Raw genomic sequence first — 18103 nt, forward strand, 5'->3', positions numbered from 1 at the left:
GGCCTCATCTGTATGTAGATACTCTCAAGAGAAACTCTTTTGGACAACATATAATTTCACTTATCCGAGGAAATGGATCATCCACTCGTGTATGGTCATTGCTTGCTGCCTTGATTTGGATTTATATTTCAAAAACAACCAAATCTGGTAAACTCTTCAACTAACCTTGTGAATTCAATACGGTTTATACCGAGTTTGTGGGTGTTGATAGTATAAAAAAATTGAACTGGATCAACTTTTTCAATACTTGAATAAAATTACGTATCTTATTGCCTTTAATTAAACTGTGTATTACATACAAGTCTGAACTGACTTTAAAATGTGTGTTTATGACAATAGTGAATATCTAGAAAACTATTTCAACATAGTGTATGCATTACCCGATAATATTCTGATGATGCAAGGAATCGACCCTAAAACACTTTTTGAATGGAATTTCAGTCAACCCAAGTCTGGTTATCATTATTTTTGAAACCATATCATGACAATTGCATCGTTATTGCTCCGCCCGGTTAAACATTGCAAAGCAATCTTATCCAGCGCTGCTATTTCTTCATCAACAATGAATTCATTCTCTTCTGTTGCTTCATCCGAGGTTGAGTGTTGCCAATGTGGCTGATGAATGATCAACACATTTCATTATGTATTGGAGTAGATTGGGTTTAATAACACCAATGAATAGAATAGTGTTGATTCAATCCATTCCGTTTTGATAGTGGTCGATTCCATCAGTAATATGCATTTGCTATTTTAAACAATGTCTAACTGAGATTATTCAATTCATATGCATTTCAATCGGTTTGAATATTATAGAAGTCAGATTCATCTTCCTTGTCCGTTTCTATGCAACTCGCTACTGCCAAAAAACCCATCACTGACTATACAGAGTATTTCTCGCCTCGTGCTGCTGCTCGTCGACCTAGTGCGATTCGTGATCTGGCTACTCTGGTTAATGTTCCTGGCATGGTGAGTGCAAGTATTGTTTTAAAATCCCTTGTATATAAAAACAATACATTACTTTCATTCCTTTTAAAGATGGTTGAAAATGCTGTGAATTCAGCTATATATACATGTGGATGCGTTGCATCAAAATCCCTGGTTTTCGATGTATAGATTTGTGCTGATTTTTGATGTTGGTATCTGTAGATCTCGCTTGGTGGTGGTAACCCTCATCCATCCACATTTCCTTTTGCCAGCATTCAGTACACTCTCAAGAGCGGCGAGGTGATTGATATTCCTACCGAGCAAGTCAAACAAGCTTTACAGTACTCTGCCACTGTATGTATATCTTGGACGATCGTATCTGTAACCATAGTAAAACTGAATCTAGACTATTTTCAACACATGAATGTTAGCCTGGTCTTGAAAAGTTTGTTGAATGGCTAAAGAAGTTTCAAGTCCATGAGCATGGTCGTGATCCTCTTGAATTTGATGTGTGCATTGGCAATGGAAGTCAAGATCTGCTTACAAAGGTAGATTTATATCCTTCACTTTTATACAGCTCCAAATTGTTTATTTGCTAATGTATTTATTTAGGCTATTGATGCATTTGTTACTGATGGTGGGTCAGTCATGATGGAGTGCCCTGCATATGTTGGCATGATTGCGTATGTTCGACCTACTGGTGCAAATATAGTTGGTGAGTGGTCACAGTATGATCTTTAATTGTCCAATTTTTTGAGTGATCTTACTAGTTTTTATTATGCAGAGATACCAAGCGATGCTGATGGTCTCAATCCAGATGCAATGGAAAAGACTCTTGCAAATTGGCCAGATGTCAAAACTCGTCCAAAGGTAGACATTCAACTCTGCATTTAAATCATCTGTATCAAGTTCAACTCTTGTCAATTTACATTTAATGCTTTAGATTCTTTATACCGTTCCAACAGCTGGAAATCCTACTGGAGTGACTACCTCGTTGGCTCGCAAAAAGCGTGTGTACGAAGTTGCTCGTAAATACAATGTTGTTATTATGGAAGATGATCCATACTACTTTTTGCAAGTATGATGTGTTATGCTTTACTATTTTGGGTTGCGTTAATTTTGATATTCACATTGCTGGTTACTGTTTTGAACGATACTTTTTCACTCCATCAACTAGTTTGGCGAGAAGCGTGATCCAAGTTACTTTTCGTTTGATGTTGATGGTCGTGTTCTTCGATTCGACTCGCTTTCCAAAGTTCTCAGTGGAGGTGCGCGTATTGGATGGGTTAGCGGTCCTAAGATGCTTGTTGAACGCATCATTCTCCACAGCATGGTAAGTGCAATCCAGCAATTTTTTTGATCAGCTAGTATATTTATTAGCCATACATGTTTGAAAAATGGGTCAATTCCAACTCTAGGGATCCAATCTACATCCATCAGGTATCAGTCAGATCATGATGTATTCCCTTTTGGAAAAATGGGGAATTGAAGGGTTTCTCGAACACAATCGCAAAGTTGCAGCCTTTTACAAAGAAAAATGCGATGCATTTATGAGCAGTGCTAAACGACATCTCGATGGTATAGCAGAGTTTGTGGCTCCAAAAGCAGGCATGTTTGTGTGGATGAAGCTGATTGGTATTGATGATTCGACTGATTTGATCAAGCGCAAAGCACTTGAAAAGAAGGTGTTGCTTGTTCCTGGGATCGAGTTTCTTCCTAATGCAAGAGCGACACCCTATGTACGCGCATCCTACTCACTTGCAACCAAAGAGGATATCGATCTGGCTTTGCAGAGACTGCGTGAGCTTGTTCTTGAAGCAAGAGATAAGAAATAGGGGGGTTTTGACTTGTTTGAATGTGCTGCTATAAACAGCATTCGCAGTTCAAGTCAATGGGCACAAATAATTAATGTGCCGACACATTCCTTGTTCAAACGTGAGGCTATCATCATTGGTATTAAATAAAGTTAAAAGCTTGATCAAATGTTTAAAGTTTCAAGGCAAGCAGCGTTGCAGAATTGAAGTGGTCAAGTAATATAAAAAGATGGGCCAATCATTTTCCAGATTCAATCCAACTGTTACGCTTATTTCCAGTCAATATGGCACATGATATCACGTGGTATTATTTACTTTTTTAGGTATAAATTGAATTGGCTTGATGCTTTTTTTCCCTTAAAAAGGTCGGGTCCAACCTCATTGGACAGGAATAAGCAAGCGGATGGTTCATTGCGATCAGAGCCAATGCATATTGACTTTGCTTTGCAGTACCTCACTTGACTCCCTGCGATTTGGCAGCATCAATAACAAACCGCCCGAGTAATTTTTAATATAGGAGGTGTTCTAACGGCCTGTATTGTATCTGCATTGCATCATGATCACAACGAGCCTTGACTCTTGCCAACAGACTGGTCAAGTTTCTTTCAAGAAACCTTGTCACTCTCCAGTTTTTTCTTGATATCTACTGGTTTGGGTTAACCCTGTTCTTTTGTTTGAGATTCTGTTTTTGATGGAATGCAAAGAGCACATTGGTGTAATCGGATAGTTTGAACTGATGTGAGATGGCCAGATCTGTCTATTAGGCTATAGAGTTCCAGACTGGGCTTGCTTGAACCCATTTCATTTTTAGCATCCTAACCATCTTGATGGCTAAGATACTGGATAGTTATGGCTAGAGCTGTCGGTACTTTTTAACCTTTATTCAACTGACTTCAAACATCACTTTATTCTTGTTTAAACATGTCGACTGTTTTAGTTTTACATGACTAAACACCGATCTACTCCCACTGTGTTCAAACTAAAGAATCCTGTATTGAAACAGTAGATAGGCTTGATGATATGGATGGATGATCTCGGAATGGGGTGAGAGGTTTGAGATGCAGTGTTGATGATGATCAATCGGATCTATACTTGCTTTAGTTACACCTTTTAAGATGATGACATCTTTATTCCTTTTTATTTAATCCAAGAAGAAACTTGATATTTTGGTGATGCGACGTTGTAGGCAGCTTCGTACCACATGTTCAACTATGCACTCGATATTTATTTGTGTAGATATATAGCATCTACCTTGTTTTGATGATTTCTTTAAATGTAAATTAGGATAACTGTTGATTTTTAGATACGCGCGAATTCTTTTTGATGCAACTTTGTCAAGTAGGGTTCACAATCTCATAAAGTGGTGGATGTCGTTGTGTTTGTACGATTTGTTGGGGATTCTATTGATGAAGGTAATGGGTACTGGGTTGTAGGGCTTGGTGGATATTGAGGTGGTGGATATTGAGGTGGTGGATACTGAGGCGGTGGATATTGTGGTGGTGGATATTGTGGTGGTGGATACTGAGGTGGTGGATACTGAGGCGGTGGATACTGAGGCGGTGGATATTGTGGTGGTGGATAAGGATACGGCATTGGGTACGGCATTGGATACGGCATCGGAAAGGGAAAAGGTTGTGCACATTGGCATCCTCCTTGATTTCCAGTAGTTCCTCCACCGTTTGATGGTGGTGAACTGGGCGTTCCAGGTCCTGGCGGTAATGGTGCCGAAGGAGGCGATCCACCGATCGGTACAGGTAATTTTGGCCCAGTGGGTGGTCTTGATACACTTGCACCACTCGTGAATACCAAAATAAGAACTGTTGCAAGACAATCTATATTAGATCAGATATCATGCTCGATCCATCATTTTCTCAACCTGCATCACTTACGAATGATCATACACAACATTGTTCCACCGTACATTGCAAATAGGTAATTACTCTGACACGGCCAATATATTTGATGTTAGTTGCAGTCAAGTAGTTTAATTTCATTATTTATAAAGAAACCATACCTTTACATATTGCATACAAGTAGCTGCATGATGGACACGAGCTCTCTTTTTAAACATTCCACCTACATCCTCCAATCGAGCTTTTCAAATGATTCCAACATTCAATTAGCACTTTATCAATTCAGTCAACAAAACTGACTGAGATTATAGTGACATACCCGCTTTTCCTTGCATATCATCCAGTCGATCGCCTCGCGAAAGAATCTTGCCAATATTAGAGTTGGTCAATTGCGCTACCTCTTCAATATCAATCAGCATTTCGTCTGGACTTTTTGCATCGGATTTAGCAAGTTTACCCATTCCTGGATGGTTTATTTTGTAACTGTATTCTTCTGGTTCTGATTCTATTTCTATATGACGATGATGGGGATGATTTTGATCCTGATGTTCATCTTGGTCATCCTCACTTTCGCTCAAAAGTTCGCGCTTCAAGCCATGTTATTGAATCATGTCAAATGAAAATACAGATAGAATGAATAATAGATTCTATACACAAACAGTGTGCATTATTATAATATTTCAATGTCTTACACGTTCATCCGTTGAGCCAGATACGTAATGTTTTGCCTTTGCAGCACTGTGAAAGTGTGACTTGTGTGAAGTGACTTTGAGTTTATCTTTAGTTTTACGCCATAAAGCGGATGCAGGTCTAGAAGGGCCTGGTGATTCGGTTGAAATGGTTTCTCGACTTTCTTCAATGCTAGCATCATGGTTGATACCTCTTGTGTTCATGTTGGATTCGCGCTTACCTGGAAAGTTGTAGATTTGTGTTTATCTTGCATTAACTTTTGGTTTGGAATAAACACTAATTGAATAGTTTGCGTTTCTTGATAAAATAACTTGCTTTTTGAATCAACTTTTCATACCATTTCATGCCGTACAAAAACATTTCTATGCTCGTGAATGTTAGCAGGGTTGAATAAACCATAAAGTTTTATACCTCGCAATAGTTTTGCTTGTTGAGTGGTTGGCAAGTCATGTTTAATGAATTGAGAGGACATTATTGACCAGTAAATGTGACAAGAATTATCATGCGACTTTCATTATACATTGACTTATTTAGTGTTTCATTTTACGTGAATATGGTTGTAAATCTGTCAGAATCAAGAGTGATAACCAGTATGGTGAATCAAGAGATTAATATAAATGGTGGCAGCTGTAGATCGGATACATTCATCGTGACCATCTAAACAGCTGTTTGGCCAATGATGACTATTTAGAACGAGTTCATCTGATTGACGAATAAATCCAAAATTTACGATTTTGATTAAAGGATACTCAATTGGACACTCCATTCATCTACAGATACAACTATGGGTAAAGTCAAAGAGTTTATTTTTCTTGGAACCGGAACCTCTGGTTCAGTACCCAACATTCACTGTTTAGTCAAAGACCCAATTCCAACCTGCAAGGTACATTGCATGTTATCAGTTGCGATGGATTATACTTTAGTATTCATCATCGCATTGGATATTCTAGACCATTTTTATATAATTCATTTGTTTGTCAATCAGGTGTGCTTGTCAGCCATTACCTACCAACAACCTCATCTAGTGCAAGATTCAGCAAGTTCTATTCAGCTGCCGTTGCTTCATCTTCCGCACTTTTCAAAAAACCGGCGTCGTAATACATCGGGTGTTGTGAGGTTCATGCATTCAGATGGTCGCATGCGGTGAGATGAATTCCATAGAGTTTTGGGTTGTGTTACACATGATGGTGTCATTCATGCATTCTATCTACTTGTAAGCTCACCTTTTTTTAATAGGAATGTAGTCATTGATTGTGGAAAAACGTTTTATGATTCTGCATTATCGTGGTTTGTAGAATATCGACTTCGGAATATCGATGCGGTGATTCTCACCCATGGTCATGCCGATGCCATTTTCGGTACAGTTGTATAGTTCAAGTTATTATGATCGAGTTTGTATCAGATGGGTCTGATCCCACTTGGATGATAGGGCTGGATGAACTACGTCAATGGACGATTGGTGGTGAGGATAGGAGACTTCAAAAAATAGTAGATATTTATTTGGATCAAGAAACTATGGAAGTAGTTGCTCGTGCCTTTCCCTACATGGTCGATAGTGCAAAAGCTACGGGTAAGAATCTGAATGCCACATCCATTTACCAACATCGTGTTGAATACAAACCAATAAGATAAACTAATCGTGTCATGAATCTGTTTTACACATTTGATCGAGATGTAGGAGGCGGCGATGTACCCTCAGTCCGATTCAACATCATTGAAAAAAATGCAGATGGACCAATCCCATTTTTGATTGATAACGAGCTTACAGTCATTCCATTCGAAGGTGTAGCTTTAATGACTAGGATCTTGTTTAAATTCAATGGCTGACTTTAGTAGAATATATTGATGTATACGCTTGATGTTTGCTAGTGGAGCATGGAAAGAATGGAACTAAACCCTTCATGTCGCTTGGGTTTCGCTTTGAAAATCTAACTTACATCTCAGATGCAAATGCCATACCACCGCGAGCTGGCAGTATCATCAAAGGATCAACCCATTTGATTATAGACGCATTGAATGGTATGTCAACCTCTTGAATTCATTTCAATCAAATGGAAAATCCATATCCATTCTTTTCAATTATTGTATAATACATCCCAATTTACATGCGTTTATGTTTCAATGGGTTAAACCCTACTAGTTGAACCGCACTGCTCGCATTTTGGGTTTGATCAGGCCATACACGAATGCATTCTTGCTTTAGCCAAAGGCGGTAAAGGATACTTTACAGGGTTAAGTCACAGCATGGACTATGACGACTTGCAAGAGTACATTGCATCAAAGCAATCACCCAAAGATGCAGGAATTCATATCGAATGTGGATTTGATGGACAACGTATTCCTATTCACGATTAATGCTTTAAAAATGCCGCGTAACGTGTTGAAATAAATCGGTTACTAAATGATGGGTTTAAAATAACCCAGTTTACATTACAAGTCTCGTAGAATGATGATTGCAATGAAATCTTTGGAGTTTGGGTAGATGAATTATGGTTTGTTGGTATCCAGATTTAAATTGTAAATTCAACATTTATATCAGTTTCATCAATGTGTTTGTTTTTGCGGTATTTATAGTTGACAAAATCCTAATACAGTAGTCGATGAGATGCAACATGTGTTATCAATCATTTTCAATATGATATGGCATGAATTGTCTTGCCATGTCATCAAACATCAAGTGTATGAGAATATGTCAGATGAATAGATATACATAGTGTAGCAGGGTAGTACGGGTTTAATTGATGGCATGTCATTTTGAAAAACCAGATCGTGTATGCAATAGTACCTTTTATTTATCGATAGTTTTTAACCTTGACAAAAAGTATCTCATGAATTGGATACACGATTATCAAGTGAGCATTATAACCAAATGCTAAACTAGTTCAATACAACAGCCTATCTAGTATTTGACTCAAAAAAACACTCCATAGTGTAATGTATTGTCATTGATGCAGAATTGAATTGTGCGGATCAGTTTGAAAAACAAGAGTATTCCCATTCATGTATTTCATGAAATAATGGATCCGTATGCGGTTCAGTTTTTTCAACATGAGTAGAATCAGTAGTATTTGAGAGTGTCGTGCCAGCAGAATGATGGATTGAACTTGACGTATTACCTATGACGGTATTCACAGGAGTTGTTAATGGTATGGTAGGCGTAGTGATCAGTAATGGATCCAAAACAGGTGCAGGAAACAGAGTGTGTGGCATAGGTGTGAGATTAGAGCCAGGAATAATAAGAGGATGATGTGAAGCCTGCAGTAATTGCTGTTGAAATTGAATCTGCTGTAGGAATAATTGCCGAGAATGGGGTATTGAATTTATGGGCTGCAGTGACAAGTCTAAAGGGGGAGAAAATGCTGGATGCTGTGAGAGTAAAGTTGATGATTGAACATGTTGAGCATGCTGAATGTGAGCAGAAACATCAGATAGCATATCGCCAGTTGTAACGTAAGCTGCAGGAGATTCAGCCATTATAATTCCAATAGGACTCACAGTTCCGGATGCAGTATCGGTTCCAGCATCTGATTGATCCTGAGTATCAGGTAATTGTGGTAAATCCATATCCTTGGCAGCCAGTTTAATGGCTTCAATGACATATGTTTTGTTTCCCGATGCACAAATGGTTCGAACGACTTCTGAATAACTCGGTGTAGGAGAGAGTCTCGCGCTTAAAATATCCATTGTAGTACAGAATGCTTTTAGTGCAGAATCTACAATGAATTTTTGGTTTGTAGTTAAAGGCATCATGACACAAACGGGTAATACCAGCGCAATGTTGAATAGATTTGCAAGCAAAAGAACAAAAAGCGATCCAAACTCGGCACCATTTTGCTGAAGAAGTGAAATGAGTTCCAGTGCACGGGTGACTGCCTTGAATGATTCGGTAAAGTCTTTTGTAGTGTAGATATATTCAGGTGTTTGAGTTTCGAGCCTATCCAGTAAAGTGTAGCGATAGAGTGTGACACGAGCAGCAAACAAAGATGTGGAAATGAATACAGCTCGCCATTTATTCTGCAGCCATTCGAGTGTCAATGGATCCTTGTCTTGATATTCCAAAGGTTTAAACAGCAATTCTGGCTGTTTTGCAATATCGGGTAAAAAAGCAGCAAAGTCATCGAGTGAGCGTTCAAGTGATAGTTGAATGGCAGGATTGATGGTCATTTTAATGTTGGCCGCGTCTCGATTTGCCAATACAATACGACCACTGATCTTGGCCAGCATGATCTGACTTCCTTCTATACCGAGATGTGGAAGAGAAGGAACAAAGGGTAAATCAGAAGTCATTAAAGAGATTTCCAATTGAGCACGTTCCAATGCAGCAGCAGATGAAAGCTGATTGAGATTATATTTTGAAACGGGTAAAGAGAGTTTGCAATCAGAATCTCGTACAGCTTCGATGCCAACTTCGGTTGTTAGCAACCAACGATCAAACATGTAGATGGACCACCAAACATTACGCATGAGAGATTTATAGAAATCATTTTGAGCTTTTGAGATGGCAGATTCGTTGTTTAAACCCAAACGCATGGCCATTTGAACAACACTTCCGTAGTAATAAGTGACTCTTGGTCCTGAGAATTTAAAGAGTAGATTAGAACATGCAATAGTGAAACCATTTAGAAAAGTTGCCTAGAGCAATTTTACCTCGATCAGCACTGGACACCATGGTGATTAGCAATAATCCAAAGATGGAAGATACTTCTGGCTGTTCAAACATGCTGGCAATACCAGTTTTTGCAGCCTTGTAATAAGCAACAAACAACTCATGACACTTGGAAGCAGGCAATAAGGAAGCAGGAGCAAACAGAGCAGCAAGTGCACAAACAGCAAAGGTAACCAAAGGACTCTCTGCACAACAATGGGTGATCTGTTCAGCAGTCATAAGACAGATGTTTGGACGAAGAGAGTCGATAAAGTAAGCTTTCAGTTCTTCTCTAGCCAACGGAGGATTACTGATCGTTGCTATAGGAGCGAGGAAAGACTGAGGATCAACAGGATCGTTACAAGATAGAGAGTTGGTTTGCTGATGCTGACCTACAATTGCTTCTAATCGTTCGAGTCTGTCCTGTAAAGTTTGAGCTGATGAAGGCAGATAAGACGATGCGGTGACAGCTGAAGATGACATGCCATGCGTAGCAGACAGATTGGACTTGCGAGGCCTGTAAGAACACAACAATCCGGACTTTCTGCAGGCAGAACAAGAAGGACGGAGTCGATCACACTTTGATTTCTATACAGATAATTAGCTGATGATGTGTGTAGACAGTCAGGATAAATCAATTACCTTTGATACGCAATGAATGCATGTCAGAGTAGCTCGAATGGCTCGAACTGGCTCAAATGACATTGACTGTCGTATTCACGGAGTGCAGAAACACAAATTGTTTAGACTGTCGGCCGTGTAAAAGAATTTACTGTAAATCGTTAATCGCTTGTTTTTGTATAAAACAAATATTTCGCATTGCCTCGATTTCTTGCTGGTTTATTCAACGACTAAAACTGCAGTTTTTTTTATGATAAACGCGAGCGTACAAGTCTTGAAATGAGTCTTTAAACGATTCTACACTCAAACTTTCTAATCATAAAATGTCAATCTCAATTCAAACTTGCTCTTTGTATTGTATAAATACTCATTTTATAACAAGCGCAGCAGATATTCAACACCGCAAATTACTGAAAATGCTTCATTCCACGTGAATCAACTGTAAAAGAAATACAATGTCAAATTACTACTCAACTCGATGATTCTCAAACCATGGCAGGTATTCAAGAGAAAAAAGAAAATGTTGGCAACTCTACGCAAATTGCATCCAGAAATTCAAATCATCACTACAGAGGATTATAATACTGTTGAAATCACCAATACTATCTCAGTTGATGCTTCTTGTTGGTTGATCGCTCTCAATGCTTCGTACGATTCGAAAATTACTGGAATCATGCTTGCTGATCTCTTTGGTCGCTGTTCTGGATTCATTCGTTCTGAAATGTTCTTGGGTGCAATGCCACATTCATTCATATTATTCAACTCTCCCCAATCAGCTTATAACTGCTATAAACTGCTAGACAACACTTTAATTTCTCAATGGAACAACAAACTCTTGCTCTTGGCTCAGCTGGACAAGTGTTGTGATCCTTTACCTTTATTCCCTCAACGACCCATCACTACTGCTTCGGATGCTGCACTCGCTATTCCTGGTCTATATCTTGTTCCTGATTTTATATCCGTCTGTAACAGTCTAGATTTGGTTTGCCATTTGAAATCTCATTGGACATCTTGTCCTATATCGACTGATCCTGCATGGAAATCTTTACAGCGACGACGTGTTCTTCATTTTGGTTACAGTTTCGATTACTCTCGAAACGAGATTGACAGAACTGTCGTTGGATCGGATCATGCTCAGTTACCCCATATGCCTGAATGGTCTGTTTCTATTCTTGATCAGTACACAAAACTGTTTCCTCAATATCCATTTCCAAATCAACTCACCATCAACCACTACTTTCCTGGAGGTGGTATTGCTCCTCATTCAGATAGACATTCGTCATTCATAAGCCCTATTGTGATCATCTCTCTAGGCTCTGGTTTAGTCATGGAATTTCGTAGAAAATCTTCTCTTTCTGATCCTACATATACCACTGTACATGTTTACTTGCCCCCATGTTCGTTGATGGTGTTGGATGGTGACGCTAGATTTGCCTGGGAACACGCTATTCGACCTCGCACCATGGATCTGATTGATGGCAATGTGGTTGAACGCAGTGAACGGTGGAGTCTTACTTTTCGAAATCTGAGAGAGTTGCATGATGTGTGTCAATGTGGATACACTCATTTGTGCAATTGAATCAAATAGTTAAACTCGTTCTTCATACACAAGTTTTTATTTGTTTTTGGATAAAAACGCATCGACCGATTCAACGCAAAACTCTGGAAACTCGGCTACAATAGAATGTCCACAGTTTTCCTTGACCACCATTTTTAAGCTGGGCATGAGGTGCTGCAACTCGGCTGCGTGAATAAACGGCACCACTTTGTCCTCGGTACCCTGAAAATAAAAAGGTTAAAGTGCTACACTTGACAAAAACTATACAGTTTACAACTTACCCAAATGGCCATGGTTTTATTTGGATGAGATTTCTCTATCCGAGCAAAATACTCATCATTTCCCCCAAACTTGAAATGCAGTACGGTGGAAAAATAAGAACGAAGATAGCCTGGATGATACCGAATCATGAACGTATTGAGTTTTACCAAATGAGTCAGGTTATCATTGGTGTGTTGATCCAGCACAAAATTCTTTTGAGAAAGCTTGCACAAAACATCTACACCAAAAGTATAGAAAATAAATGGACCCAGAATGGGAACATGTAAAATCCAAGAAATGGGAGGAAGTTTCTATTACATTCCAGCATTCATGTAAGCAGTGGTTTCGTTTGAAATACAAGAATAAAAAATAGATTCTGTAGCCTACCGTCATCAAGCCAGTAGGTGCAATAAACATGACACTCTTTGCTAGTTTAGGAAACTTGGCAACAAAATGAGCAGTAATTGCACCACCAAGTGAATAACCAAGAATATGTGCACTAGTCCATTCGATTTTTTGCAGCAGCATAGCCAACTGAGCAACATATAAATCCTGAGAGTAATTTACACCAGGCGAATCAGAGTAACCTCGTCCATAATGATCTACAGTAAACCAAGGATTTAGAATTGACACTATCCAACATACTCCAGTCCAACACATTACCATAAATAAGAATCCGATAGCCTTTTTTAGCCAAGGCATTCATAAAAGAGGGAAAGCATGCTCCTGGACATGAAATGCCATGAACAAACACAATCTACATTGATATTCACAATAACAGAAATGAGTCGATTTTGTTCCATGGGTTGTCATCAATAGTTTATAATCAACCTTTTCACCATCTTCTGGTCCGATCAAGAAATAATGAGTCTTTCCAAACGGAAGGTCAGCATAAGCCGAGCCTAGTAAATATTAGTATTCAGTGAATCATCACAATATATAACGTAACAATTCATCATCGACTTACTATCCCAAAACTTCTCTTTATAAATTGCATGAGATGACTTGACATCTGCCAAGTTTCCAAGAGGTTGATGATCATGTGGTACAACTTTTCTGTAGATGTAAACGAACGCAACAGTAAGACATAACCCAGTAAGTAACAGCGTACTTCCACATGTAGAAGTCATTTCACCGCCGTATTCGCGTAAATGGAATACTTTTTATCTTGCGGTCAAAAAGTATTTCGCTTAGAAATTAAACTGGTTAAAAATAGTTATTTTCAGTTGAATTGCTTAGATTCTCAATCCTTGTTTGGGATTGCTTGTTACATTCTTTGAGTTATTACAGCAGAGTTTAGGAATTAATATTATGAATGTCTTACATTGTGACATTGTTGCTTGCTGGCAACCCATTTTAATTTTAATGGTGAATATCGCTTGTTTAAACTCTAAAAAACAATATCGAATCAATGACTATCTATCATGTAATTTGACATATTTAATGATTTCATGTTAATACAATTGTGAAATGCAATAGAAAGGGTTTGAACTAGTTGAATAATAAACACTCTTTAAATCCATTTCTGATACTATTCTTGTAGATATTGAATTAGACTATGTTGATATTCATTAGATCAACAGGGTCAATACAACCTTGCTTTCAATCTATATCTTGTATGTCTGCTATTCAATGTATTCAAAGAAACATGTCAACTAAGAAAGGGTTGGCTGTTGTCACTGGAGCATCGAGAGGAATTGGGTTGGCTGTTGCTCATCAATTCATTCAAGCTGGCATTCCTACAGTTCTTGTAAGCAGAAACTTGCCAGTACTTGAGCATATACGATCACAACTGATTCAAACATCCGGCTCTTCACTCTTGCCTGATATTCATATTCGTATGACTGATGTATCAGATGCTTCTCAAGTAGATTTACTCTGTAAAGTAAGTGGAATGTCCAATCTTGAACTCATCCAGATGCTAACTCGACTCTATTAGGAACTGTCTTCATTGGGTCATATTCAGTATTTAGTCAATTCTGCTGGTGTGTCACTCAACAGTCTTCTCATAACAACTACATTAAACCAGATTGAAACAACAATTCATACCAACTTGATGGGTACAATCTTTATGTGTAAAGGTGTCTTGCGTAATATGGTTAAATATCGTTCTGGTTCCATCGTTAATGTTGCTTCAGTTGTTGGTGTCAACACTGCAAGTGCTGGTGCGTCCATCTACGCTGCATCAAAAGCTGGTGTAGTAGGTAATCGAATCTTGTTGAATCCTATTGAATCCTATTGAATCCTATTGAATCTTTGCTTCTAATTCAACTCTTCATATATCAATTTTAGGCTTTACAAAATCTATGGCTGCAGAGGTGGGTGCAAAGGGAATTTATGTGAATGCTATCGCTCCAGGATTTATAGAAACAGACATGACTGCAGACATTTCTACACAGAAACGACAAGATATATTGAACAAGATTCCATTGGGTCGGTTCGGTACTGCTGACGAAGTAGCCAAAGGAGTTTTTTATTTGGCACGAGCATCTTTCACTACAGGTCAATGTTTGGTTATGGATGGTGGACAGACAGCATGATGGATTCTTCAATCTGAAATACTTGAAATACTACCAAAAAATAAATGACAATCATTTTGAAAGATATTCAATGCATTGGTTTATTCATTCATGCAGATATATTCATCTCCAACACGCTCCATAAACTCTTGCAAAACCTGTCGAACCTCGAGTCGATCTACACTCATCATTCGAATAGCAAGTCTAAAGTATCTTGGTAAATGCTTTTTTAGAGCCTTGAGTTGAACCCCTTTGCTTTTTCCATCATTGGTTTCAGTAGGTTCGGAATGTGCAATTCCTTTTTGCGACCACCAATCTCCAGTGCTCAGTAGTTCGCGATAGAATAAAACAACAATCGGACTCCATAACACAATTTCTCTCGAATGCTTTACTGCATCTCCTAGAAACACAATGTAACGTTCAAGCAAATCCATACTTTGCTTAATCAAAGCTTCCATGACCGGATTCTTGGTATGTTCCTTCAACCCTACACTGTCTTGAGATTCAGTAGACGCTAGAGTGGTTGGTGAATCCCCAAGAGTTTTATAAGCACCAAAAAGCATCACAATCAGAGTCGAAAAACTAACAGTTTCTTGCTTGACTAGGTTTGGAAGTTGAGATACCCATCCACGACGCCATATTGCATGACGAAGATCGGTTAGACTGTTGAACGATCTAGCTAGAGTGTAACTTGCATACACGCATTTGAGAATCCGATCACGATCATGAGCTGTCATGACACCAATCGCGTAGGTCTTGCCTCCCAATCGCTGTACTCCATCCGTACAAGATACTGTGTCCAATGAGGATGATATATCTGTTAGACAGAAATCACGAACAGTCTGAAGAAGCTCAAGATGAGTTACACACTTGATAATCGTATGATCAAAATCAAGATCATCTAGTGCTAACGGTACACCCGTCTCTCTTGCCACTGCATGTGCCGACTCCATAATCTCCGACATGTCTATAATATAGTTTTGTGATAGATCTCGATTTAGCGTCGACAACGATGCAATCGCCGCGCCTTGTGGATCATACCCATCCTTTACATTATTATTAAGTGTAGTCGTACCATGACTGTTTTCTAGATCCGGATTAAACGGTCCAGAGCAATTCAACAACTCCACAGGAAGCGTGCGTTTGAATGCTTCTTCAATACTGTCAACCAGCCACGTCCATTTGCCCTGTTTTGCCAGTTTATGGACATTGTTCAACAAAAATTGTTGGAAACAAATCTGACCTGTGGCAGCAAGTTTATCATCCTTTTTACCCATAATAAACAGTATTCGCTCCAATGAGTTTTGTATGAATTCTTGACCACCTGTATCCGGATGCTCTGTGTTGTCACTTGATCCACGCACCAAAAGATCAAAATGCAACGAAATCATTTCAATCAACAATCGCAACCCAAGAATCAATACTGCAGAATTGGCCTCCCCGAATGCAGGCTCGTCGGCAGGATCACTCAGATCTTCAAATATTGGCGAAATAATATTTCGATGGATCGTACGCCAGTACTTGGAATCAAACAAATGACTAGCTGATCGAAGCATATCAAACAAAGTCTCAAGAGTATGCGTGCGTACAAGAACACCCTCGGACTCGATAACAACCCGTGAAAAGGCGGATAGGATAGGAAACCATGATAAATAAAAATGTCCTTCAGAAACACATCCATTTGGCATAAGATAGGCTTGCTGAGGAAGGTTGTTGATTCGAGGAGCACCAGGTGAGGAAAGCGATACGGTTCCGGCAGTCACACCAGTACTTGCCGAACTCGATTGAAGCGTGGGAGCCGCCCCACTTATAGGATACACACTCGGTCGCTTTGTCCGCGGTTTACTATTTGGTAATTCATATTCTTCTTTGGCTCGTTCCACCAATGATTTTGCACAGGATTGAAGAAGCTGGATACTTCCCATCACTAGTTCGTCATGTGCTGGTCCTTGGCCTTTCAACAAGGAAAACTCTGCCAAACAGGATACCAAATCGACAAACCCACCAGTAGATACCACGTCTTCAAAATAAGTACGAAATATCATTTGAATAGTGGAAAAGGCAATCTTGGACAGGCGTTCATCGCCTTTTCCTGCTTTAGCCAGCACGACAAAAATCGATTTCCATCCTGATCGAATGGATGTTGCTTTTGCAGTAATCATATGTGTAATGGATTGTAAAACAAGTTCTCTGATAGCAGGTGATGTTGTATGCCGGATGATCCACTCAAAGCTTCGTAAATATTCGTGCTGAGATGAGAAATGCCCCAATTCTTCCCGTTCAAGAAATTTCATGCACAATTGCCGTAGCGAATCAACTGCAAATGTAGCTACATGCTGATTTGGATGGCATGCAACTATACTAAAGTGGGGCTGCAAGATTCTCCAAATCTGCGTCCATTCAAAACGGATACGTGTAACATTGTAATGTGCAACTTCAACAATTTTTTGTAAAAGATACATACGCGGTGGACCAGGTGTAGCAGTCATAATAGGCTGTCCTTTGGCATCAATACCGACTTCTTCCAACGATACTTGGCATACCGCTCTAAAAAAATGAATAATGGCTGTAGCTGACAAGTTGATGGTTTTTGAAAAAATACGGTCAATAACAATCAGAGACGTTTGACTTTGAAAATCAGAAACAAGATGTTCTAGCGCTGGAGGTATTTTTTTGGGTAGGTGATCGCCAAAAGACGAACTACGGTATCCCGAATCTGTTGTTTCTCCACTATAAAAAGAGCGATCACTAGTGGATTTGTGTGAATCAGTAGATCGATTATCTCGTAAAGACGACCCTACATTCACCTCCATATTGGGTTGTGCAGAATGCAGTACAGCCATCTGCATACGCTCGATTTGGGAAATGGTTTTGATAATTTGCACCCAGCTTGACTCCATTGACTCTGCCAAGTCCTGTGACAAATCAATCAGAGTGCGAATCGCCATGACATTTTTGGGCTTGATGTTGTAAAAATTGCCAAGACTGGTAAGTTTGGCCAGAGAGCTCACAAATGCATCACGTTCAGTTTCCAATTTAAAGGTACATGCAATGCGAATTGCTCCTGAAAAGCCACGTAGACATAGTGTAGAGAGATCTGGTTTAGCCATGTTTGACAACTTTGAAGCAAAGTCAATATTCTGTAATCCTTCGTCAACAGCAGACTCAAACAGCAAACTAAACGTCGCAACAAGAGCCCCAGCTGCCATGGCAAACAT

At 39.2% G+C, this 18103-nt stretch overlaps 8 protein-coding genes across 8 annotated transcripts in view; 4 read left to right on the forward strand and 4 right to left on the reverse strand.

The window, feature by feature from the left end:
- Positions 1-843: 843 nt before the first annotated feature.
- On the forward strand, positions 844-2759 carry BATDEDRAFT_12325 (uncharacterized protein; the record flags this gene model as incomplete). Its single annotated transcript, XM_006679730.1, has 8 exons — positions 844-966; positions 1147-1278; positions 1356-1472; positions 1537-1639; positions 1709-1794; positions 1868-2002; positions 2102-2257; positions 2343-2759. 8 exons carry the CDS (start codon positions 844-846, stop codon positions 2757-2759), a joined length of 1269 nt encoding a protein of 422 aa, XP_006679793.1.
- Positions 2760-4091: 1332 nt separating this feature from the next.
- Positions 4092-5484, reverse strand: BATDEDRAFT_25709 (uncharacterized protein; the record flags this gene model as incomplete). Its single annotated transcript, XM_006679794.1, has 5 exons — positions 4092-4570; positions 4628-4679; positions 4753-4832; positions 4911-5178; positions 5284-5484. 5 exons carry the CDS (start codon positions 5482-5484, stop codon positions 4092-4094), a joined length of 1080 nt encoding a protein of 359 aa, XP_006679857.1.
- Positions 5485-6065: 581 nt separating this feature from the next.
- Positions 6066-7636, forward strand: BATDEDRAFT_89854 (uncharacterized protein; the record flags this gene model as incomplete). The annotated part of the gene is made up of 7 exons (XM_006679978.1): positions 6066-6164; positions 6267-6424; positions 6518-6639; positions 6711-6851; positions 6960-7064; positions 7151-7300; positions 7422-7636. The coding sequence occupies 7 exons, from the start codon at positions 6066-6068 to the stop codon at positions 7634-7636; spliced, it is 990 nt and encodes a 329-aa protein (XP_006680041.1).
- A 615-nt stretch (positions 7637-8251) lies between these two features.
- BATDEDRAFT_25711 (uncharacterized protein) lies at positions 8252-10631 on the reverse strand (the record flags this gene model as incomplete). Its single annotated transcript, XM_006679795.1, has 3 exons — positions 8252-9855; positions 9929-10514; positions 10569-10631. 3 exons carry the CDS (start codon positions 10629-10631, stop codon positions 8252-8254), a joined length of 2253 nt encoding a protein of 750 aa, XP_006679858.1.
- Positions 10632-11220: 589 nt separating this feature from the next.
- On the forward strand, positions 11221-12126 carry BATDEDRAFT_89855 (uncharacterized protein; the record flags this gene model as incomplete). Its single annotated transcript, XM_006679979.1, has 1 exon — positions 11221-12126. The coding sequence occupies one exon, from the start codon at positions 11221-11223 to the stop codon at positions 12124-12126; it is 906 nt and encodes a 301-aa protein (XP_006680042.1).
- A 23-nt stretch (positions 12127-12149) lies between these two features.
- On the reverse strand, positions 12150-13496 carry BATDEDRAFT_35361 (uncharacterized protein; the record flags this gene model as incomplete). Its single annotated transcript, XM_006679914.1, has 6 exons — positions 12150-12327; positions 12387-12677; positions 12754-12968; positions 13030-13123; positions 13198-13268; positions 13334-13496. The coding sequence occupies 6 exons, from the start codon at positions 13494-13496 to the stop codon at positions 12163-12165; spliced, it is 999 nt and encodes a 332-aa protein (XP_006679977.1). The 3' UTR covers positions 12150-12162.
- Positions 13497-13988: 492 nt separating this feature from the next.
- BATDEDRAFT_19922 (uncharacterized protein) lies at positions 13989-14975 on the forward strand. Its single transcript, XM_006679761.1, has 3 exons — positions 13989-14251; positions 14306-14570; positions 14659-14975. Exons 1-3 carry the CDS (start codon positions 14015-14017, stop codon positions 14904-14906), a joined length of 750 nt encoding a protein of 249 aa, XP_006679824.1. The 5' UTR covers positions 13989-14014; the 3' UTR covers positions 14907-14975.
- The window catches only part of BATDEDRAFT_35363 (uncharacterized protein), a gene marked incomplete at its 5' end in the record, with an annotated part of 6711 nt that continues 3572 nt past the window's right edge, over positions 14965-18103 (reverse strand). The window contains one exon of the mRNA XM_006679915.1: positions 14965-18062. Coding sequence (XP_006679978.1) covers positions 14987-18062 — 3076 coding nt within the window. The 3' untranslated portion in view covers positions 14965-14986. The remainder of the gene's footprint in view (positions 18063-18103) is intronic.

Source organism: Batrachochytrium dendrobatidis (assembly GCF_000203795.2).
Source record: "Batrachochytrium dendrobatidis JAM81 unplaced genomic scaffold BATDEscaffold_8, whole genome shotgun sequence".
In the NCBI taxonomy this organism is placed as follows: domain Eukaryota; kingdom Fungi; phylum Chytridiomycota; class Chytridiomycetes; order Rhizophydiales; genus Batrachochytrium; species Batrachochytrium dendrobatidis.

Excerpts from the sequence above, each read along its gene's own strand:
- BATDEDRAFT_19922 (XM_006679761.1), top strand. The coding sequence starts at position 14,015 with ATGTCAACTAAGAAAGGGTTGGCTGTTGTCACTGGAGCATCGAGAGGA. Across the intron at positions 14,252-14,305 it reads AAGTAGATTTACTCTGTAAA|GAACTGTCTTCATTGGGTCA; the intron begins GTAAGTGGAATG and ends CGACTCTATTAG. Across the intron at positions 14,571-14,658 it reads ATCAAAAGCTGGTGTAGTAG|GCTTTACAAAATCTATGGCT; the intron begins GTAATCGAATCT and ends TATCAATTTTAG.